This window comes from Sphaeramia orbicularis, chromosome 16 (assembly GCF_902148855.1).
Source record: "Sphaeramia orbicularis chromosome 16, fSphaOr1.1, whole genome shotgun sequence".
Taxonomy (NCBI): Eukaryota; Metazoa; Chordata; class Actinopteri; order Kurtiformes; family Apogonidae; genus Sphaeramia; species Sphaeramia orbicularis.
This window is the reverse complement of record NC_043972.1, coordinates 54,157,192-54,181,281: the sequence shown is the minus strand read 5'-3', so window position 1 is coordinate 54,181,281 and position 24,090 is coordinate 54,157,192. Positions and strand designations below refer to the sequence as shown.

Sequence of the window (24,090 nt, the reverse complement as noted above, 5' to 3'; positions counted from 1 at the left end):
TCGTGCCATTTCTCTTCTATCGTTTCTATCGTTTCTAACCTAATTTTATCAATTATAACAGCAAATATATCATTAAATAGCCTGCGACGGTTTTATTAGTGTTGTCTTGTCACTATGCATACTCTAAGTTTATATAAGTGAAAATAAAGAAGAATAAAAAACAGATTTTTCGCAAAGAAACTCCGTCCTGTGGTTTTGCGACATGACGCTGCTTTACGTTCTTTGATTCTCACGCGGGTTTGCAACATGCTTTTACGTTACTTAACTCATGAGTGCTGAACGATGGACGCGCAACAGGTTAAAGTGTCATGCCCGGAGTCGCAACAGACAGCCACGCAGGCAGCCCAAGAAGAAGCACTTTTACCGAAAAGAGGGGGTACGTCTGTGATTTGGATACATTTTGGGTTCAAGAGGTCCGACACGGAGCAGAAGACGGCCATATGCAAACTATGTTACAAGACTATTCCCGCGCCCGATGCCAACACAACAAACCTCTTCTATCACCTAAAGAAGGTCCACGAAAAAGAATATATAAAAATCCAAAAAATCCGAGCTAAACCAAGTTGTGGAACAGCGGGGGCAAGTTGTGAAAAGAAAAACTATAGCCAACCTAAGATAAAGCAGTCTTTCGCACAAGGTACGCCGTATGAGAAAACGTCCCAGCGCCATAAACAAATCACATGTGCCATCTCGCGTTACATTTGTAAAGGCATGGCTCCCGTGCATGTAGTTGAGAAGGACAGCTTTCGAGACCTCGTCAAAGTCCTTGATCCGAGGTACGTTATGCCCGGTCGTAAGCACTTCAGTAAAGTCGAGTTGCCTCGCTTATATGACGCATGCCGGGCCAAAGTAGAGAAGGATGTTTGCAGTGTGGTGCATTATGCCTTGACAACTGACCTGTGGACGAGCAGAGCTACGCAGCCCTACATGAGCGTAACCATCCATTTCATCAGCAAAGACTGGACCCTCTGCGCCCGCTGTTTACAGACTTTGTACTTTCCAGATGACCACACAGGAGTCATGCTAGCCCAAGGTATCAGTCTCCCATTGCTACATATTTATTCTTTTTAGAATCATTTTACTAACGTGCATATATATATATATATATATATATATATATATATATATATATGCCATTTTGTCGGGAACACATTTCAATGCGTGTCCTCCACTGCTGAAGAACTATAAAGAAGAAAAATATAAAGAAATACATGTTAGAACCATATATGTATGGAATGTATTATGTCTCCTATGTATGAAGACTTATGGGACACCCAGTAGTTCTTCAGCAGTGGAGGACATGCCTTGAAATGTGTTCCCGACAAAATGGCAGTCATATGGAGCATTTTATATAAATAAAAATGGTTTATGTTAAGAAATGTTCGTTTTTCCTATGTATGGAGATTTATGGGACACCCTGTGTGTGTCTGTGTGTGTATATATATATATATATATATCTATCTATATATATATATATATATATATATATATGCATGCATGCATGCACGGTAGTAAAACACTTATATATTACTGTTTTATTATACTGTTCTGTATGCTGTAGTAATTCTGAGTGACCCCTAATTAAGTATTCATCTATCTAGGTCTGAGAGATACACTGGAGTCATGGGGACTGCAAGAATGCCACCTTGTCTGTGTCACCACGGATAACGCCACTAACAACATCTCTGCAATGGAACTGAATGAGTGGGAACGGCTACAATGCTTTGGTCACCGTCTACAGCTAGCCATTGGTAAGTGTAAAATGATCTAAAAATGGCTTAGTGTAATATTGCAATGGGAATATTATAGTAGCAACAAAAATATTAGTGAATTGAAATTAGTTTGGTTATCCTGTGTTATGTTTGATCAGCCTATGTACAAAACCTTATTGAACAAGTTATTCTCTCCATTTTATTTATTTATTATTTTGTCTGTCATGGTAAAGAATGAATTGTGATACTAGCTGACCACAGTATCTAATTATTAAATCAGTCCATAAATCATTTAAGTGATACATGATGATAAAAATTAAAATTGCTGTCAAAATATGTTATTACATTACATACTTTTTTGTTTTATTTCAACAGAGAACGCTCTAAAAGCTCTCACACCAGCATCTACAAAGCAGGCTGTGGAACGAGCAGTTGGAGTGTGCAAAAAGGTGGTGAGTACCTTCTCCAACTCATGGAAGAGAAAACGTGACTTGGCCAAGGCGCAAGCAGTGTTGGGCTTGCCTCCCCATCAGCTCATCACTGAAACCCCCACAAGATGGGGCTCGCGGCAGATGATGATAGCGAGGTTCCTAGAGCAGGAGAAAGCTCTTTCACAAGTCCTCCTTGCAGACAAGAAGGTGAGACATGGCCACTGGACATTGCACATTGATTCTTTTCATTGTGGATTCTGATTATGTTTGCAGCCTAGATTCACCTTCTCATGAAAGTAACCTATTTTTTTTGCTATTTGACTTAGGCAAGACATCTGGTGCCAAGCTGGCAAGACATGGCATTGCTAGAGTCCTTGAACAAGGCACTGGGTCCACTGTTCGAATTTATTGACGCTTTGTCGGGGGAGAGGTATGTCACCGTATCTTTTCTGAAGCCAGTACTGCACCTCTTCAACAACGAAATCCTCAGCCGGAAGGATGGGGACACAGAGCTCACAAAAGCAGTCAAAGAGGGTATCCTCAAGTACCTCAATGAAAAGTATGATGACCATACCACCAACAATCTCCTAGACATGGCGACACTTGTTGACCCACGGTTTAAGACAGCCTACATGAAGGAAGAGAGGGTGGAGTTCATAAAGATGAGGGCTACAGCAGAGCTGGTGGACATGGTGGGAGCCACGGCACCAGAAAGTGCACAAACAGCAGCAGCCTCCAGTTCACCCCCAGCTGCTGAAGATGATCCAGAGCTTCCCCATCCCACAAAGAAAACAAAGAAAAGTTTAGGTAGCTACTTCAGAAAGGCAGGTCAAGCCACCACCCATTCCCAGCCAAGCAGAGCATCCATTGAACTGGAGCTCTCTATGTATCTTCAGGCACTTGGGCCTGACTCAGAGACAGACCCACTGGAATGGTGGAAGCAGCATGAGATGAACTTCCCATTGGTGGCCAGGCTCGCCAAAAAGTACTTGTGCATTCCAGCTACTAGTTCTTCATCTGAAAGGGCCTTCAGTGCGAGTGGGAACATCATCACATGTAAGAGGTCATGTCTTAAGCCAAACACAGTAGACCAACTTGTCTTCCTCGCACTCAACCTGTAAATTTGACAGAAACATATCTACTTCTACAAAGTAGCCTTTTATGTTTGCATTTTTATTTATGGTTAATGCCTTAAACAGAGTTCTGTTCAACCCTAATGTTTACTTTTGACACTTTATATTGGTTTGCAAACTTTGCACTACAAGGTTACAGATTTCAGAAAGTTGAAAAATAATTTGTTTATTTTTTATAGCTGAACTTCTGTGCAAAAATGTTTTTTTCTTCTCAGAAACTTGAAACTGTTGTGCACTTTAAAAAAAAAACCTTAAAAATAGAGTTTATTTTGACAATTCAGTTTAAATAACTATGATTTTGAAAAAAATGTGAAGACTACTGTACCTCCGCCACAGCTGTTTTCATTAGATACATTTATATTGCTGCACTAAAATGTATGTTTCTCATTTGTGACAGTTGAGGTAAATGTCACTTCAAAATAAAGTTGGAGAAAAGCAAGCAATGAAATTTTTGTCAAACTTTTTAGAGAATAACTGAAAACATACTTTTTGTGGTATATCGTGATATATATCGTTATCGTGATATAAAATAATCCATATCGTGATATATGATTTTTTCCATATCGCCCAGCACTACCTCAGCCTTGTTTAGACTTTCTCTTCTTTGCTTCTCCTTTTGCTTATTCTCTCCACTCCCACTTGCTGCTGAACTGCATACAGATGTTTTCCTGTTTTCCTGTATCCCATCTGTTTTGCCATTCTTTGAAAATGTTCCTTTTAATTCTTGCCTTTGCCTCAGATTTACTGAAAGGGATGCTCATCATTTCTTCTAGTTTTACAGCATTCTTAGCTAATGTGTCCACTGTCTCATTTCCTTTTCCTCTCCTGTGTGCTGGTATCCACAGAAATGGGATCAAATGATTCATGTTATTCAGTCTGTGGAGGTTTTCATATATTTCATGAACACAGTCCTGCCTACTCTCAGATGTAAATGACTGCAATTCCATTAAAGAAGGATATGAATCTGAGCCAAGAACAACAGTTTGAATGTGCATCTCTTCTATCCACTTCAGTTCTGTTGCTATTGCCAACATCTCAACAGTGAATACTGACAGGGGGAGGGGCTATGGTTTCAGATGTAGCTGCCTGGGGCCCAATGAAGACGGGATCTGAGATGGACCCCTCATGTGTCCCCACCCTACTGCATCTGTTCAGACTGGAACTCCATCTGTAAATGGACGTCCATCAGTCCTGGTGCATCTCCAGTCAGTCTGTCCATGGGAGTGGATCTGTCCTTCCCTGTGGTTCTCCCTCAGGTTTCTCTTTTTGGGTTTTTGGAGTTTTTCTTTGTCCAGAAGGAGGGTCTAAGGACAGGGGGTACCCGGGACATTCATCCATTTCCTTCATCTGCTGTTTATTTGACTGTTGTTTGTTTTCAGATCCAACTCATTCTGTAAAGCCCTGTGAGGAAATCTTGTTGTGATAGAGAGTTCTACAAATAAAAATGAATTGAACAAAATAAATGAAATGAAAATGAAGTGAAAATACACCCCATTACTTCAAAACATTTTTAAAACTACTGCTTGTTTCACAAACTATTTAAATACACACAATCGCCCAATTTGCTCCAAAAACTTCTTTTCCTTAATTCAAATGTGTAACCCCTGCCTTGTCCCCCCAGTAACAAATCCACAAGCACTCTGTCTTAAATGGTTTTGACAAAACTTTCACTTTAATTTCACATTTTCACTGATGTTTTAACATTTTGTTTTGTTAAATCTACATTTGACACACCGTATTAGTTATAATATTTTGCTTATATTCAAATTAATTGGAATACATCCAAATCCCTTTCATTCAGTAAGCACATTAATTAATCATTTGGTGTCCACCGTCCACTGAAGCGACGTACTCCACACTCTGATTCCAGGAAGCCTGCAATGGTTTTTGAAGTCCACCAGATGTGACCATTAAGCCCCACACCAACACTGTCCACACAGTGTCCACACAATTAGGGGAATGTGCCACACACCTGTATAGTAAGAAAATAAACAAAGCATTGAGGGGGAAATGATTTTCAATTCAACGTAGATAAAGTTATTGTGCATTCAATGATAAGTCCAGATAAAAAAAAACATAACAATAATACCTACAGTCCCGCAAGAGCAGCCGACCCAGGTCAGACCACCATCATTTGGAAATGGCTGTGATAATTTTCTGTATTTTTTTGGCCAGTTGTTCATTTAGTTCCTACTTTTTTGTAGCAGACCAGAGGACAGACCTGATGATAGGGGACCATATGGATGAGGACCTGCACAGGTCCAGGTCATGTGTTCAGTTGGATTGAATATTTTTTTAGTATTGTCAAAGCTCAAGTGCAATGTGATTTAATCTACAACTGACTAGTTCTTTTTTTTTTTTTCCAGCAGCAGGACGAGGAAATGCAATCATCTCCAGATGTGAGTCAACATGTTGGTCTGTGCAGATGCATTTGTCTGCGTCTCTGATCAGGAATGTCCACCACAGTTAGACATTAGTCTGGTTGTATGTCAGTGGGTTCTTTACACTTTATCTTACTTTATTAACATATTGGACCCAATAATACACAAACCGAATAGAATACAATTGGAAAAAAAATCTGCTATTTATTACAATGAAATCCACAATCACAGTCAATGGGCAAAATTGTTGTGATGATGATGATGATGATGGTGGTAGTGGAGATGATGAAGAACAAAACATGGAGAATCAGCATTCAGTTTCTATGCTCCGTATATCTGGAACAAATTACCAGAAAATATGTTCACTGCTGCCTTTGACTAAAAGGCTTTTGACTTTTTAAATTTTATACTCTCCTTTGAAACTCTGCACTGCAACTCTTACTTTAATGTGTGTGTTTTATATTTTTGGGTATTATGGGTTGTTTTCCTACTTGCTGTTTTTAATCACCTTTTACATGTTTCTTTTATAATGTTTTAAATTATTTTCTTTTTCCCTTGTCGTTGTAGTTCAATGTCCTGTGTGAAGCACCTTGAATTTCCTTGTTGCTGAGATGTACTTTATAAATAAACTTGCCTTGCCTTGACATCACACAACATCTAGACTCGATATGAATGAATGAATGAATGAATGTTTTTATTATTGTGTCTTGCATACAGACATGCCCAGCCTTTACATGGGCTTATAAGACACCATAAATACAAACCAAAGATCAAATACCAGACAATAGACACAGTATATAAACAAAACAAAATACTGACCTATTTAAATAAACATATCTGCCACTTTTCCAGGCTTTCCAAACAAATAATGCTAATTTAAATACATTTGAACTAAACAACCATTTCATCTTGTCATCATCAGTGTTCCAGAACATATCTGGATTTCAGATAAACATGTCATCAAACCAAGAGACAATCAGTTCATCATATAGAGGACAATACAAAAGAAAATGTATGATATGCCCAGATGCACCCAAATCCATCCTTGGGGATTTTAATCATTGCAAACTTGATAAAACTCTGAGAACTTCTGAACAATATCTCACCTGTGCATCACCATGGAAGAACACTCCACTGGATTTGTGTTCTGGGTCAGTCAGCGGAGCATCCAAGTCGCTGCCTATGCCTTCTTTTGGTGCTTCTTACCACAACAGTGTTTTTCTCATGCCTGTGTACACACCTTGCTTTCAACACCTTGAACGTGAGGAAAGGATGGTAAAAAAGCAGTGAGAAAGCAGCATTTCCTCTCTTCAGGCTTGCTTGAGTGCATAGAGTGGCAGTGCTTTCATGATGCTTGTGAGGATGATAACGAACTTACAGAGACCATATCCTCTCACATGACCTTTAGTGTGGATCTGGTTATTCCAACTAAGGAGGCAGTCATTTACCCAAATAATAAGCCTTGGGTCACAAAAGAATTAAAGTCAGTTCTCAACAAAAAGAAGAGGGTTTTCTATTTTGGGGATCCATTAGAGAGAAAGGCTGTCTCCAGGGAGGTAAAGGTGGAAGTAAGGCCGGCGAAACTGAAGTAGAGGAAGAAAACTGAAAATTTGTATTTATTTATTATTAGGATCCCCATTAGCTGATGCTGGACATCAACTACTCTTCCTGGGGTCCTTCTATTCCAAACAGACATACAGCATCCATTTACAAGCAGAACAACAATGTGATTCACCCTGATATTTCCTTCTTAAGAACACTCAACAGTCAAACAAAACATTAACAATAATAACAATACTGCAAGATAAAATTAAAAACAGAGGAAAAAAAACTCCAAACAAACCAAAAAAACAAAGTAATAATAATATTAAATAAATAAACCTAATTATAATTGTGTGTGTGTATATGTGTGTGTGCATGCAAACGTTTGCTAATATATGTCTATGTCTACATGTCTTCCGAATTGTTTTTAGGCATTGGGTTATTTGATGTTGCTTCAGCTGTCTGTTAAATCTCGCTTTTGTTTGTTCTTTAGTGATCTGTTCTGGAAGAGAGTTCCATTCCACCATGGCTCCATATAGAACTGTTCTTTGCACTGATTGTTTTCTCACTAGAGGAACTGTACGTATAGCAGCCTCTGGTGGCATGCCTTGTGTGGTATATATGTATGTCAGAGCTATGTGTCAGTTAGTTATATAAGCAATTGGGGCTTTTTAACGTATTAATATTTCTAAGAAAAACAGAATCAGTTCAGTGTGGCAGACCTGAGGGCAGCCTGGAGTGGAATCAAGTCTATGGCATCCATGAACCAGTCCACCCAAACTAAGCATCCTGTTCCAGTTCATGGGCTGAGTGCTCAGGACTTGGCCCATGTTTTGAAGTCATTTTTCTCTTGCTGGGAAAGGACTGATTTCCTTTATCTCCCCCAATCCCTCCACAGTGGCTTAATGTCTCCAACTGATGTGTTTGGGGTCCAGGCTTCAAGGTGAATGTTATTCCTGACTTTTCCGAGGAAAAGCCCGGGCCCAATGTGCCGGAAGCTTCACGGATTCATGTTTTGAAAGGTAAAAGGAAAAGAACGCCTCATCCTACAAGAAATGCATCAACATCAAATTGAATATTCATTCCATGTTAACCACAGTCTGTGCCACAACATGGAAACAATAAGGGTCTGAGCACATTCACATTTAGCTCTTTTTAAAGATCAGATCTTTGGCGAACAAATTGTTCTGAATTAATGATTTTATTTTAAAAAAAAATAGGACCAATGGCCCTGTAGTTTACTGGCCAAATTAAAAGCTTTGGGAAATGTATCCAGATGCCATTTATTATCACCCAGTTATGTGTATTTGGAAGATTCCCGGCGATGACATCACCGGGAATCCTCTTCTGATCACGTGAACGAGGTTATTTCTAAACAAATAACGTGCGAAGGATCATACCGCGCATGCCCGAAGGAACTACAGTCGGCAATTGGTTGTTGACAATAACGTGACCAGATTTCTTTACCTGAATGATGTTATTTGTAAACAATCAAACACGTGCATCTGTAAAACGCAGACATGTAAGAATTTGGATACCTCAAAACAACAAATTCGAATCCAGTTTAATGGTGCCAAGCAAATCAACATATGGCTACCATGTTTTGGTCATATTCCAATCAGATGTGTAAAAAATTCAAATTCCAACTTGATATCATTGATACTTACTGATTTATTGTATCAATCCACTTCCTGTCTCTCATAAAGGGAAAATTTTTCAAAGTCGCACCAAATCCAGAATCAGATCCGGATCGAAATAATTTCAATACCTTGTGTTGACATCATCATAAAGAAGCTGTATACCAAGTTTGAAGTAAATCAGAACTGTAGTTTCGGAGAAGGCGATTGAAATTTTTTCCCCATAAGAGCCCATGTTAAATTTTCCGTAAGTTCCCAGATCCAGAAGAAGATCCTGATCAGCATGTGGCCATTATGTTTTGGTCATCTCCCCATCAAGGCTGTACTGTAGAAATTTCAACTTGATATGATTTATATTTACTGAGTTATTGCATAGATCCACTTCCTATCTCTTATAATGGGGACATTTTTCAAAGTCGCACTAAATCTAGAATCGGACCCGGATCCAAATAATTTCACTAACTTTTGTTGACATCATCATAAAGAAGCTGTATACCAAGTTTGAAGTCAATCACAACTGTAGTTTCAGAGAAGAAGACAATTGAAAGTTTTGTAACCAACGACAGATGACGACGACACATGACAACAATAGCTTACGGCCTATCGGCCAGTAAGCTAAAAAAGCACAGCCTTGATTTTATGTTTTTGAATGAAACATAGTTGGGACAAGATAACAGTGCAGCAGTTCTTATTGAATCAGCTCCTCCTAACTTTAGTTTGATAAGTGGAGCTAGATTACGTAAGAAAGGTGGGGGAGGGGCCATTATATTTAAGGACAGCCTCCAATGCAAGAAAATATCTGATGGAAAGTTTTGATTCTTTTGAATATGTTGCTCTTCAGTTAAAATCTTCCTGTCGAGCAACATTTGCAACCATCTACAGACCTCTGAAATACAATGCAAAGTTTTTTTGTCGGTTGCACGCATTGATTTGGACTGTGTTGTTTTAGGCAAGGCAGGTTTATTTCTATAGCACATTTCATGTACAAGACAATTCAAAGTGCTTTACATAAAACATTAAAAGCATTAAAGCAGGGAGGCAATAAAAAATATAGACATGAGAAAAACAAACAAAAAAACAACAACAAAATCAGATAAATAGATCAAACAGATAAAAACTTTAAGTTTAAAAGAATATAAACTTTACTTAAATGCAGCTGAGAACAGGTCGGTCTTTAAACTGGATTTGAATCAACTCAGTGTTTCAGCTGATCTGAGGTTTTCTGGAAGTTTGTTCCAGACGTGGAACATAGAAGGTGAACGCAGCTTCTGAGAGAAAACTGTAAGGCAATAATGGTGGTTTAAGGTGAGACACGGCAGGCTAAAACATCAGTTTTTCATGCACTGGTCAATTTGGAGATTTTGGGCGAGTTCACTCCTTCAGTATGTGTTCTTTCAAGCTGCTATATAGAAAACAAAATACAATGTACATGTTTTATTTAATTTTGTTTTATTTACTTTCTAAAACTTCAGGAAGCTATTTATTTATTTAAATTTGACATTTAACTTTATAAGATGCCGCTGAACCTGGGAACTCCCTGCACTTTTTGTTAGAATTTTTAAACAGATGTCTATTGTCTAAGACAAAAAAAAACCTTTAACATGTTGCAAATCTGAAAAGCTGTTTAATAAACATATGCTTAAAGGCATTTAAATTTCAAACAAAGTTAAGTGTTGGAGTTTGTATTATTCAAAATTTTGACGTCAATATTTTCACTTTTACTGCAAATGAATATCAGCTCCAAATATTGGTTATCGGCCTCCTTGCCCACTAATAGTCAGTATCAGCCCTGAAAAAACCATATCAGTCAATCCCTAGGCATTACCAAAACGTTTAGCTGTGTTGGTCATTCCATGAATGCATGATCCTCAGGAATCATGAGGAGATAAGATAAGATTAACTTTATTGACCCCAAATGGAAATTCAGTGAAGTCAGTGAGCTCATCTATTTACCAAACAGTTATTCAGTTTGATGGAATTACATTTATGCAATTTCACTCACATCTGCAGTCAGTTTCACTGACAATTTCAACAGATCCATAGTTGGAGTACAACTATGTTTTTGCAGATGTTAATGAATTATTTGTATTGTAATTGTGGTTGAAGCGCAGCAGTGAATGTGTATTTGCGCACTACTTAGGCATTCAGGCAGTCTGCAATACTTTGCTTTCTCTCATTTTATAACTGTGGCGGTGTTGCCTTTCTTGAACTTAAACGGCAGAGAACAATTGTGGAAAATTGTTACAGGAGTAGCTGGTTTCATTTGTGAACAATGAACAGGTGAGAACCCCAACCAGCAACAGAATCACAACAAGTGACTGATTAAATGTCCACAAAGTCAATAAGTAGCAGTATGTTCAGTTTTTGTCCTTTGTAGAAAGTTTTGGCACATTCTTCTTTGGTACACTGTGAACCTGTGATAAAAGATCTGTCACAAAATATGCACTGGTAAGGTTTCTCTCCAGTATGAGTCTGTTGGTGACACTTGTAAAAGTTGGACGACCAGAGTATCTTCATGCACTTATCACATGGGTACATCAGTTTCTTGTGGTGAACATGAGAGTGAGAACATCATGCAGACAAGGCTCTGAATGCCTTCCCACACCAGTCAGTGATATGGTTTTTCTCCTCTGTGGGTGCATAGGTGTGCCTTACATTTGGACTCTATGGAGCCAGATCTGGAGGTTTTTAAGTTTGATGTTCTTGTCAGAAGAAGTTGGTGCTGCTGGTTCAGACACTGCATTTCTTGTTGTCATCTGATGCTGAGGTACTGTTTGGTCCAGACGATGATTCACATCTGTGTTGATGGTAGGAGACAGCAGAGTGTGACAAGAATCTTTGCTCACATTGGTAACACTCAAACTGTTTCAGTGTGTTTCTCCTCTGTGGATGCGTAGGTGTGCCTTAAGCCCATTCATATGGGTGTAAGTTTCCCCTCACTGGTCACAGTGATATGGTCTTTGTCCACTGTGGATGCATATGTGTGTCTTATGGTTACTCATGCGGGTGAAAGTTTTCCCACACTGTTCACAGTAATATGGTCTTTGTCCAGTGTGGATGCGCATGTGTGTCTTATGGCTACTCATGCTAGTGAAAGTTTTCCCACACTGTTCACAGTGATATGGTCTTTCCCCACTGTGGATGCGTAGGTGTGCCTTAAGTGAATTCATGTGGGTGAAAGATTTCCCGCACTTTTCACAGTAATATGGTCTTTCTCCACTGTGGACACGTAGGTGTGCCTTAAGCCCACTCATCTGGGTGAAATTCTTCCCACACTGTTCACAATGATATGGTCTTTGTCCACTGTGGACGCGTATATGTGACTTAAGATTACTCATAAAGGTGAAAGTCTTCCCACACTCTTCACAGTCATATGGTCTTTCTCCACTGTGGATACGTAGATGTGACTTAAGGACAGACATTTGGGTGAAAGTCCTCCCACACTCCTCACACTCATATGGTCTTTCTCCGCTGTGGGTGCGTTGGTGGACTTTAAGCTCCACCTTTGTGATGAAAGCCTTTTCACACTGGTCACAGTCATATGGTCTTTCTCCAGTGTGGATGCGTTGGTGGATTTTAAGGTCACTCTTTCTCATGCAAGTCTTCCCACACTGCTCACACTCATATAGTCTTTCTCCACCATGGACATACATATGTGTCTTGAGGTTACCCTTTCGAGTGAAAGTCTTCCCACACTGCTCACACTCATATGGTCTTCCACCACTGTGGATACGTAGGTGTGTCCTAAGGGTAGATGCTTGGATGAAGGTCTTACCACACTGGTCACAGCCATGTGGTCTTTCGCCAGTGTGGATGCGTTGGTGGATTTTAAGCACCTCCTTTCTGATGAAAGCCTTTCCACACTCCTCACATGAATATGGTCTTTCTCTGCTGTGGATGCGTAGGTGTGTCCTAAGGGTAGACGCTTGGGTGACAGTCTTCCCACACTGGTCACACTCATATGGTGTTTCTTCACTGTGGTTGTGTAGGTGTGTCTTGAAGTGATGCATGTGCATGTAAGTTTTCCCACACTGGTCACAAGTGAGTTTTCCTTCCATATTTGCTGGAATCAGGTGATCTTCGCCTGATACAACTTTTAGGTTTCACTTAAAATCCGCCTTCGGCTTCTTTCTACATCAAAACAAAGAGAAAGAAGAAGAGGTGGTCACGGAAATGCAATGGAATGGAACAGAATAAACATCTCTTCAGGACCTGATTAAGCAGATAGAGAAAATTAACTAGTTAGGTCATCGACAGGACATTTTCAAAACAACCAATATTTGATGGGTTCTCCTTAAGAGATGTGTTTCCTGTATGAGACCAGAAAAAGCAAATAATAACAGAGAAATTGATGATGAAAAATGTCAGGTTCTGTCCAGTGTTGGTAGATTCTTTAAATAGTTACAGAATCCCAAAACTCTGCGAAAACTTTAGTTTGGTCATTGAAAGTAAAGTCAGACCAGTTCAATGTATTATTAGGGCCCAAGGGCTGAGAATTGGCTGCAAAGGCCCTATTGTCTGTCAAATGCTTTCTATTATCATTATTATTCCGTTGATGACTAGTGTGACATCACAAATCCCTTTGGTGTCCAAACCCCTGCTGCTAATGTAAACAGCAGTGGCTGGAGTCCAGGAACTGGTCACCTTTATCACACACACATCCTACTTGTTGACTTCCCAAAGTCGGCTGAAAGAGATCTGATCTGTCAGAACTCAAGGAGAGTTATAAGAGTTAAAGGAGCTGTATGGAAGAATTATGATCCAAGGAATCAGAAAAGGGCCCTGAATTCACCAAAAATTAAGGAATCATGTTGATTTCAAATACTGAGAATGTTCACATTTGAAAACCTAAGTGTCAGCCCACAACTAATGTTTCTGTTGTCAGGTTGTGTTTTGGTCTGATGCTCCGCCCATCACCGATCTCCCAATCACAAAGTCAGTAGTGTTTGTTCACCCAAGTTGCCAGTTCCCACTGAGCTGCAACTAGGAACATTTCTGACCCCAAATGTCTGACTGTTGGATTTTTAAAGTATTTTAAGTACTCTTTTATCTATTTATTTATTTTGTATTCTATGCATTTTTCTTTTTTATCCTCCAATGTACGGTTCCTTGGGTGCCGTGAAAGGCGCTTATAAATCAAATTGATCATTATTATTAGATTTCTAAGAGTTAGTTTAATGCCAGGTGGAAGTCTGACAGGGAAAGTTCTGGTGTCAGTGAAAAAGAGGAGCTACGAGGCTGAGGTGAGAGGGAGTAGCTAGCAAACATAAGGGTTTTAGCAATAAAGTTAACATTACTGTACCTGGGTAATGTCAGCGTTTAATTAGCTATGTTAAAATAAGTACCATATGGTTAGTTGATAATGCAACTGACAACACACACACATCATTTTGCTGTAAAGTTATAGACAGGTAATGTTATATAAGCTAATGTTTAGCACTAGTACTAGCTAGCTAAAGTTAGCTACTAACGCTAGCCGGGAGCAGGTCTTTTCAGACCCTGGATGTTTGGAGCATGAGACGATAAAGATGTTTCGGACCAGATTTGGTGCACTGATATACACGTAAGTACAAGAAAATATGTAGATATGTGGATTTTTTAGGGCTGATGACGATATCGACTTTGTTCTTCATCAGCCTTAGCCGATGACCGATACAGGCTGCCGATTTTCTTGAGATGATATTGCTTTTGCTCCCTCAATTTACATAATAAAAATAACACAATGATAACAAATGTTACAAGTCTCAATTTATGAAAAAAAGAAACATTATTGAACTTAAAACATTTAACAAATAGTAAAAAGAGGAAGAAAGGTGAGGTAGAACAAGTAATGTTACATATAGTAGCATTTAACAGCTTCATCTTTGTTGAACTTTATCAAACATATATTCAAATAAAAAGCAAAACTAAAAGAGTTCAGTGCTCTTAATTCTTCAAGTAATTTCTTTGAAAAATATTTAACCATTAATAAAATTCTTACAGTTATTGCACACAGTAGCAACAAGCAAGCAGCATAATATAGTGCACAGTGTCCTATAGTGAATTTTAAAAGGAACCATTTCCCACCGAGTCATTTAATGCTTAGGCCTAAATTTTAGCGCACTTCCATAATCTCTTGTAGTGCAAATGGCTTTCCTAAGATAAGGAGTCAACAGCAATACAAAACCAAAAACAACTGAAAATGAACCGTGCATAATATGCATATTGCCCCACTTCCAATACTATTGACCTAGTTCTTAATATTCCCAGTTTAGGAGCTGTGGGTTATAATGGAGGAAATGCAGACACACTGCATTTTCCCCTGTCAGCCTGTACCTCTGCAGGAGAAGCCATTTATTTCACTAATAACACACTTGATCTGGAGCTGGGGGTGGGGGTGGGCAATAGTGGTCCATGACTGTGATGACGTAGCAACCAGCAAGGGCTGGGCCATAAAATGATATATATCGCGATATAACTTTTACTCAATAGAAATATGATACATGCTCGATAACATTTCAATAGAATTCATTCGTTAATGTTTAGACAGACATAAGAACAGCCAATCATAATTAAGCAGTGCTGCACTAAACCAATCACACTAGAGCCACGTCAAGTTAGGTTGACACCCACAGCACAGGTGTAAGAGCAGCTGCAGCACACACACACTAATGTTTGGGCTGAAGAGGGAGTTAATGAGTGTTCCCTCCCCAGCCAGCATGTCCATGTGGGCCCCAGAAGGGTTCCATTTGGGCTGCATAGAAGGGTCCCATGTGGGTTTGTCCACAGTTTCCATGGTGACCCCACATGTGTTTGACCAGATCAGAATCAGAATCAGAGATCTGAATCTCTTTATTGTCATTGTACCAAGTATAACAAAACTGAGGTAAAGCTCTAAGGTTCAGTGCAAGAATTTACAGACAGATAACAAATATCAGTAAAACAACAACAAATATCAGTAAAACAACAACAAATATCAGTAAAACAACAAATACCAGTAAAACAACAACAAATATCAGTAAAAGGCACAGTTATTTACACTAATAAAATAAAAACTATTGTAAACTAAGATATTTGTAAAACACAGAATTTAAGTAGTGCAAATAACATGAAAGATAAATATCATGGGATAAATAGTGTGAAGAATAAATAATATGACATATTCAGATCAGAGGTTGCACAAGACATTTTTATTGTCCGTCACTTTGACGGACAAGGTCGTAAAAATTCCGACATAACGTATTATTATGCGTCATTTCAAATTTTTATTTTTTAATGATAAAGACATATATTTAGTAGTATTTAATGTTCAAAAACATCTCAATGATGCAGCAGCTGTAGATGCTGCTGGCTGATAAACCAACATGATATCACAACTCGCATAATTATATACGCCACTTTTAATTGGTGTGTTATCATATACTGAGAGTTAGAGTTCAGGTTATGTGAACCAGAGATCTACGCACAAATTGACATGCCATCAAATAGCACATTAACGGTAGAAAATGCGTACATATAGCACACCAAATGCCATAAGAACTGGCGTATTCCTTGCTTGTCCGTCATCCTTCACTGCATCAGTCCCTCTTTTTTTAATGGCGTTTATCAATGCCATCACATTTACTGGACTTTCTAAGGGGCCGTTTACACGGCGTAGGATTCAGTTGACTCCGGGAAGATTTCATCGCGGATTAGCCTTCTGTTAACATGGAAACGGTGCCTAGAGTGCCTGAATCCGGAAACTTGATACCAGGGTCCAGGGTGGAATGTTATCGATACGCTCCGCATTTCAGCTCCATGTTAACACGAATCGGAGCGTTCTGGGGTAAAATATGACGTCACCGCATGCGCGCGCAGCCAAGAAACGCCAGTTAACCCACTCCAGGCCAGTTGGTGGCGGTAATGCGCCTCCAAGCTGGTTTGCCAGCCTCTATGACACAATAAAGCTGCAGAAAAAGAAGGAACAACCACAACAACAATGGCCGGTTTCAGAACAACATACGTGCTGCTAACTGTGCTCAGTTTGCTGTCGCTTCTCCACCAAAAGTTAGACTTACTGCGTCTGCACTCTTACCAGCGGAGACGCATTTCTTATATTCGCCAATGCTTGAGTCAATCCCTAACATACCATCGAAGGAGGGCAGTTAGGAGATCGCCAGCTACTGGTCTGGCATGACCACTACAGCGTATTCAGCCGTCCTCTTGGACTCATGTTAACGCAGATTGTTATCATAGCGGCTTCGTCTTAACGCGGAATGATTTTATAACGCAAAGGAGAAATCTTTGCGGAATTAGATCCTAGTGTTGCCGTGTAAACGTACCCTAACATAAGGAGACTCGGCTGTTTGCGCTAGCAAAGTAGCATCTAATTTTGGCTAAAGTCAGCGAAAAAAACGACAAGACTTCACACTGACTGATTAATCTTCACACTCACCGTGAACTGGACAGGGGGTCTACTACAGGTGGACTAAAAGTGAGTCATCTGACTGCAGTACCGCTGTTGTATTCAGTGTAGTTGTGAACAGTGGTGCTGTTGGTTCTATACAGGTGGATGCTGTTACGGAATGTTTGATGCCTTGTTAAGAGACAGACAGACCAGCGATTCTGCGTGCAGGTTCTGTTCACAGTGTTGGGTGAAAACTTTCTTTGGTAGTGTTATGAGATTGGTGTGTGTGTGTGTGTGTGTGTGTGTGTGTGTGTGTGTTCCTTAAGTGCGAGAGCGGTGTGTGGCGCGTGCGTGTGCGTATGGTGTGAGTGGTCGAGCAAGGTGAGGGAGTGGCAGTTTTGAGTATGAGTGTGTAAGAGGGACAGAAGGAAAAAGTGTGCTAACATCGATATACTGTGCATAAAATAAAAGCTGCTGTCTTCTACTACTGGCAAGGGAGTTAACCTCGACATCAGCCCTAGAGGAAATTTCCCTTGTGCTCACTGACTACAGTCAGACGAGCTGAGGAGGAAAGGTTAACAGTAGATTACCCTCAGTATTTTAATCTGTCAAAATGACGGACGGCCTTCCGAATTTTCCGTCATTTTAAAAAAAAAAAATCCGTCAATGACGGAATATTTTCAGTTAACGCGATCTCTGATTCAGATCTCTGACTCTGCTCTGGTCAAACACATGTGGGGTCACCATGGAAACTGTGGACAAACCCACATGGGACTCTTATATGCAGCCCAAATGGAACCCTTCTGGGGCCCACATGGACATGCTAGCTGGGGAGGGACTAAATTTGACTGAGAACTGGGGCGACTGGGTGACTGAAAAGTAGGGTGGAACCGTTTTGGTTCAGGGCTTTCAATATAATACAGAGATACATGCAGCCTACGTGAAGAACGCAAAGACTCACCACGTTAAAGTTGGCAAGAGATTCACTGATTCACACTTTGCATCTCAGTAATCACTGAGAGACAAATGACGGCTGTATGCAGCTTTGGTAACACACAGAAGAAAGTACAACCCTGTTCACATCCAAACGAACGGTCCTTAACGATCAGTAGACGGCATTACCTCGAATGTGGAGCCAGTTAGTGAGCGAAGGTTTAGGGACCGTCTGCAAAGTGCAAATTGGAAAATTTCTACATATTTAAAATTCAATCATTTTGCTTCTACTCAGTGAAATGGAACCAGATTTACCTGACACACCCATGAACCCCTTCTGCACACACTACACCACTGAGACTGGACAGATATCAAACACAGATTAGACTGAATACAATATGAGCTACATCTGTATTTAAATGGGACTATATAGTCTGTCCACAAATTATGTATTGTTGGCTTGTTAACCCTTGTGCCTCCCTCAAAAAAATACCTCTGCTCACCCTTATGGACAAAAATGTTAACGCACAAAAAAAAACAACTATAAAAATCATCATACGGCAAGATTTTTTTGGGTTAGAAGATTATAAGAAATGGGCATTTCTGACTTTGCATCAGTACCTGACACAATGGAGTGAGATTTCAGCCCCCCCCCCCAGCTATTTTATGATGTCCAGCTCCCTGATGAAGGATGGTTCAGTGTGTGTCTGCCAGCTGTCTCTGGTTGTCATGGCTGTTTCTGCCTGTGTTGTGGAAAAAACTCTGTTCATTCATCCTCAGAATAAAAAATGGCAACGCTGTCTGCATGAGTGTACAGAGAATACAGCCTGTCATTGTCTCTTATATGAAACTAATAAAAAAAAATCATGTTCTCTCTTTGTTACAATGATATCTCATGTGTGCTAGAATGGAATGTGTGGGAGTACAAGAACAAACTTCTGTGAGAAAGCACCTGTTTTCGAAAACTGGTGTCCATGTGTCCTTGAGCACACACAGTGCAGTATAACCAGTAGTCTAACAGGATTACAACCAGTCTCATATAATACACAGTTCAAACAATCTTATATGTAATATAGAATATACGTAAAATTACCATTACACCTGTTAGCTGCCTGCTACTCAGCTGTCAGGTAGCTCCCACAACGGTCCGGCTGCACTGAGCAGACAGCGCTCCCATCACTTCTTATAGATGACATTAATTTTATAGACAAAAAATGGACTAACTAAATCCTACACGGTGCCCTCATGTCTAATCTCTTCCCTTTATCATTAAAAAGGAAAAATCTGTCCAAAAATTATCCTACAGAGATTATAGTCAGGATTAGAACCAGACACCTTACTCTACCCATATCACCAAAAGCTGAACAAACACATTTTAAAACTTTAAATGATATCTGTCCTTGTAATGAGTTTCTGGAACAAAGACTCAACATCAATAAAAACAACTGTTTTTCTGATCTGCCAGACTCTTTGTCACAGCTCGTAATCATCATCAGAACACAGCTGGTGTCCAGAGTTGGACAGATCCTTCTATATAAACACAGTTGGACACATCCTTCTATATAAACACAGTTGGACAGATCCTTCTATATAAACACAGTTGGACACATCCTTCTATATAAACACAGTTGGACAGATCCTTCTATATAAACACAGTTGGACAGATCCTTCTACATAAACACAGTTGGACAAAGCCTTCTATATAAACACAGTTGTGACACTTCCATAAACTCCCGTTGTAAAAAATGGCGGATGAAATATGTACCTACCTCCGGGTTCTGGAGGGGCTTGTGCTGAATTCTATTCTCTGCTGAAAACTGCTCCCCCTTCCTAAGTCAGCCATGAAGAGGACAATGTGCACCAAATTCATCCTGTCACAACTTTTTCTCCTTTCTGACTGTAGGTTATGAAATTAACTGTGAATTATTCATCCTCTTAACACCATCATACCTGTGTAGCAATTAAGTAATTAATAATATAGTAAGTAAGTTATGTTTTTTTTTATCTGTTTAATATGAAAGAATGTGCAAACTGTAAGGTATATAAAACTTTCTAAAGTTAAATCTTAGATACACAACACACAAAATATATTACAATATAAACAGATACTGCTGAAAACTACATCACCCATCAGAATTAGCTTGTGAAATTAAAGGAGTGAAATTACTTTAGCAGCTCACATTTGGAGCTGTTCTGGTATGACAGGGTGAATTTGGTGCACTTTGTCCTCTTCATGGCTGACTTAGGAAGGGGGAACTGTTTTCGGCAGATGCTGGCGATGCAGTTTTCGGCATTAAGTAGAATTTGGCACAACAGGGCTGATGTTCCTACATTGAGTGGAACGCCGTCGGAACACATTCATTCAAAGTTATTATTCATGAATTAAAGGAAGAGAAGCCTCTGTTACTTGGCGTTTGTAAGAACCGACTCATCCTGTAAGGAAACTGTTAAGTTTGAGTTTGTTCATGTTGAGTTTTGAATGAGTTTAGCGTCCGTGCTAACGCAAGCATACTGTTTAGCCGCTATGCTATCCGCTGGTGAATGCCTTATTGTGTGTGTTCTCAGAGCAGAGCTTGGCAGACACACAGTGTTCACAGATAAACACTGTTTTCTGCTTGGACCTCAGTCCTAGAATAGTCAAACTGAAAATGGTCAATTGTCTCTCCTTACGAGTACAGTCCAATTCCAGAATGAATGAACTGGTAAAGTTAGCACCAGTCCCGTAAGTAGCCTACCCATGCTAACACCAAACCTTCCTCCAAAATGGAAGTTGTCAAAGTAATAAAGTCAGTCCTTTCAGTGGTCAAACCCACTGCTCAATAGCACAACTGACACAACGGTTGTGTGTGGTGATGTTACCTCAGACACTGAAGCTTCCAAACACGCTTCAAACTCGATAAGTTACTGATTGTGGAGCAGTGGACCGGAACTGGTTCTTCTTCTTTAGTTTTTACGGCGGGTGGCACCTAGCGTTAAGGTGGATTACTGCCCCCTACTATGATGGAGTGTGGACCAGAGTTGGCAATAGAAAACAAAAATAAATGGAACAAAAAATAAATAAATTTAAATAAATAAATAAATATACAGGGTGGGGAAGCAAAATTTACAATATTTTGAGGCAGGGATTGAAAGACAGTGTATGACCAATTAGTTTATTGATAGTCATGAGAATTTATTTGCCACAAGAAAATGTACATAATAGAAAATGTTTTTATTCTATGTGTCCTCCTTCTTTCTCAATAACTGCCTTCACACGCTTCCTGAAACTTGCGCAAGTGTTCCTCAAATATTCGGGTGACAACTTCTCCCATTCTTCTTTAATAGTATCTTTAAGAAAGTCGACATTGCTGTGTGATGTTCTGTTGGTAGCATGTTCTAAAACGCCCCAAATAGCATAATCCAGAGGGTTTAGATCTGGGCTAGAAGGAGGCCATAAACATGATTCCCAAAAATTGCTAAAGTTGGATTTGTTGCTGTTGTCAACAAGTGTTTTGGTGTTCTTGTGTAAGATTTTAACTTCAAATCATATTTTACTGCATTTCTAACGGTCTTTTTGTCTACCTCAAGTTCAAATGCCATTTTTCTCATGGATTTGGTTGGATCCTTTAGGATTTTGGATTTGAGAACTTTAATAAAAGCTTTGGTACGTTGTTTGTTGCTTCCTCCACTTCCAGACTTTCTCGTAATAGTTTTGCTCATAGTCATTCTCTTCTTTACATTATAAACAGTCTTTATGGACACTCCAACTATTTTTGAAATCTCCTTTGGTGTGATGAGTGCATTCAGCAAATCACACACTCTTTGATGTTTGCTTTCCTGATTACTCATATGGGCAAAAGTTTCTGAAAAGGTATGGATAATAGTGTTAGGTATGATTATGACATCAATATATGTTTGGTGTCAAAACAATTGACGTAGTGCCTGCTGAGAAAAAACAACTAAATGTTCATTGTAAATTTTGCTTCCCCACCCTGTATATATATATATATATATATATATATATATATAATTTTACTTTTTTACACCAAAAAAACTAGAGAGAATTTTGGGTTGTCATTATTTATAGGTTATTATGATAATATCTTACTGGTTCTGACCACCTGCGTGAAGTTGGCCCCCCACCCAACGAAAATCTCTGGATAAATATTTTCATTCGTTTGTGCTTTGTTAGTGCTGGTTTGTGCAGTTAAAATTGTCGTTTGTGCTATTATAGTTATTGACTTATTAACAATTCTTTTATAGGTCATTCTGAGGTCACCCAGCCCCCCACTTGCTCCAAAATTAACCGAAATGGTGGCGTTTGTTTGTGCTTCGTTAGTGCTGGTTTGTGCTATTATGGTTTTATTGATATTAGAGCAGGTCGCCCGCAGGGACCACGCGAGTCGCCCGCAGGTCTGTTCTAAAAATAGAACTAGTCCTGGGTTCTCCAACACGTTGCTCGCGGTCTACCGGTGGTTCGCCAAGGGTCACTAATATGAGAACAAAGTTGATTCGTCATTTGGTAGAACAGGTCTAAATTTCAACCCAATCAAATTTACAAGTGTCCCCCTCCCGAGATGACACGGTCAACTAGCTGTCAATCAAACTTTAGCGCTGGTTTGGTCTGTCATTGGAGAGGGGCGGGGCCCAGGATGAGCCAGATGCCAGGCAGGTCGTGGGTTTAGCCCCGCAACGATGTGGGCTGAATATAGTCAGGGAGTTATTTTCACCAACGATGAGGCACGGACTTCTGTTTGACAAATGTGAGAGTGTGTGTGTCTGATCCAAGGTTATAATAGTTTTGGATTTTTAATTATAGTTTAGTTTTAATTAGTTTTGACTTTTTTTCCCCTCTTATTCAGTTAGTTTTAATTAGTTTTTAGAGCAGGTTTGTTAGTTTTTATTAGTTATCGTTTTTTTATGAATGCTTAGTTTTAGTTTAGTTTAAGTATTAGTTTTTTCATATATTTTATCTTCCTCATCATCCTATTCAAAGAAGTTAGTGAGGCGCGGATATGGGTTACCTTGAACACTTTATTTGGGGGTCGAGTTAGGGGGGGGTCATGGACTGAGCAGAGACACAATGTACCGTACAATGTATAAATTCCCTATAGCAGGTTGAGGGGGGGTGCAATCCATACACAACGTCACTTACGTGAAACAATGCGAAGATGTGCAAAGCATGAGAGGAGATGCACAAAGCAGCCAGCAGTTAAACCAGACAGAAACATATATAACAGCTAACCAGCAGTTAAAGCAGATAGAAATATATATAAACCAGCTAACCAGCAGTTAAAGCCTGGATCAAACCAGAAGTGACAAGTCTGGGAGTCATTATAGAGTCAGACTTAAACTTTAAGTCCCACATAAAGTGTGATAACGTTGGTACAAACACAGAATCCAAATGCAGAACTCAAACAACAAAAATTAGTTCCAAAAGATTTATTATTCACACACAGGTGAAAAAATATTATGAGTGACAGAATCTTGAGGATAATGGTTGGAGATTTCCTCCTCTGATTCGTCCTCCGGATTGAGGGCAGCAGCCCGTCTCCCCGAGCGATGTTAGGAGTATTTTCCCCGACTGGGGAAAAGCAAAGGGAGGTCAGGGACGGAAACAGGTCATACACAGGCAGGCTAACAATCGGGCAACAGGACATAAGGACAAGGCAAACTCACGTACCGGTAGTCAGGGCGAGAAGGTCAAAACCAGATCAGATGAGGCAGACAAAAACCGACAGGGATCAGGCAGAAGACGAGAAATTCAAAACAGGTCAAAAACAGGCAGGCAAACGAACAAACGAGGTCAAGAACGCTGGTCTGAACTACTGGAGTTACAAACTGGCGATTGACCAAAGGAAAAGACAGGGTTTAAATACACAAAAGGGAGGGAAGACAACTAGACACAGGTGGAGCAAATCAGGGCGGAGACAAGTAATCAGGACAGAGGTCAGGATGAACGGGGAAAAGGAAGTAA

The 24,090-nt window shown here is 39.7% G+C and overlaps 4 protein-coding genes across 6 annotated transcripts in view; 3 read left to right on the top strand and 1 right to left on the bottom strand.

Annotated features, from left to right (window-relative positions):
• The window catches only part of LOC115436295 (zinc finger protein 239-like), a 304,587-nt gene that overhangs the window by 109,413 nt on the left and 171,084 nt on the right, over nucleotides 1-24,090 (top strand). The window lies entirely within an intron of this gene.
• Nucleotides 1-24,090, top strand: part of LOC115436289 (zinc finger protein 569-like) — a 237,241-nt gene that overhangs the window by 63,924 nt on the left and 149,227 nt on the right. The gene's annotated exons all lie outside the window — the stretch shown is intronic.
• LOC115435233 (zinc finger BED domain-containing protein 1-like) lies at nucleotides 283-3,772 on the top strand. The gene is made up of 4 exons (XM_030157512.1): nucleotides 283-1,033; nucleotides 1,602-1,751; nucleotides 2,088-2,350; nucleotides 2,470-3,772. Exons 1-4 carry the CDS (start codon nucleotides 283-285, stop codon nucleotides 3,262-3,264), a joined length of 1,959 nt encoding a protein of 652 aa, XP_030013372.1. The 3' UTR covers nucleotides 3,265-3,772.
• Nucleotides 9,811-21,055, bottom strand: LOC115436293 (zinc finger protein 525-like). Of its 3 annotated transcripts, none has more exons than XM_030159126.1 (3): nucleotides 20,994-21,055; nucleotides 11,740-12,967; nucleotides 9,813-11,486 (listed from the first exon to the last, which is right to left on the bottom strand). In XM_030159126.1, the coding sequence occupies exon 2, from the start codon at nucleotides 12,892-12,894 to the stop codon at nucleotides 11,773-11,775; it is 1,122 nt and encodes a 373-aa protein (XP_030014986.1). In that variant the 5' UTR covers nucleotides 12,895-12,967; nucleotides 20,994-21,055; the 3' UTR covers nucleotides 9,813-11,486; nucleotides 11,740-11,772. The 3 variants fall into 3 exon arrangements, with proteins under 3 accessions (XP_030014985.1, XP_030014986.1, XP_030014987.1); XM_030159127.1 differs by lacking the exon at nucleotides 9,813-11,486 and having other exon boundaries at nucleotides 11,824-11,859; nucleotides 12,029-12,967; XM_030159125.1 differs by having other exon boundaries at nucleotides 9,811-12,967.

Bases quoted from the DNA above. Each gene is read 5' to 3' on its own strand.
- LOC115435233 (XM_030157512.1), top strand. From the start codon at position 283: ATGGACGCGCAACAGGTTAAAGTGTCATGCCCGGAGTCGCAACAGACA. The intron at 1,034-1,601 runs GTATCAGTCTCC...TCATCTATCTAG, and splicing joins AGGAGTCATGCTAGCCCAAG to GTCTGAGAGATACACTGGAG. The intron at 1,752-2,087 runs GTAAGTGTAAAA...TTATTTCAACAG, and splicing joins CCGTCTACAGCTAGCCATTG to AGAACGCTCTAAAAGCTCTC.
- LOC115436293 (XM_030159125.1), bottom strand. From the start codon at position 12,894: ATGGAAGGAAAACTCACTTGTGACCAGTGTGGGAAAACTTACATGCAC.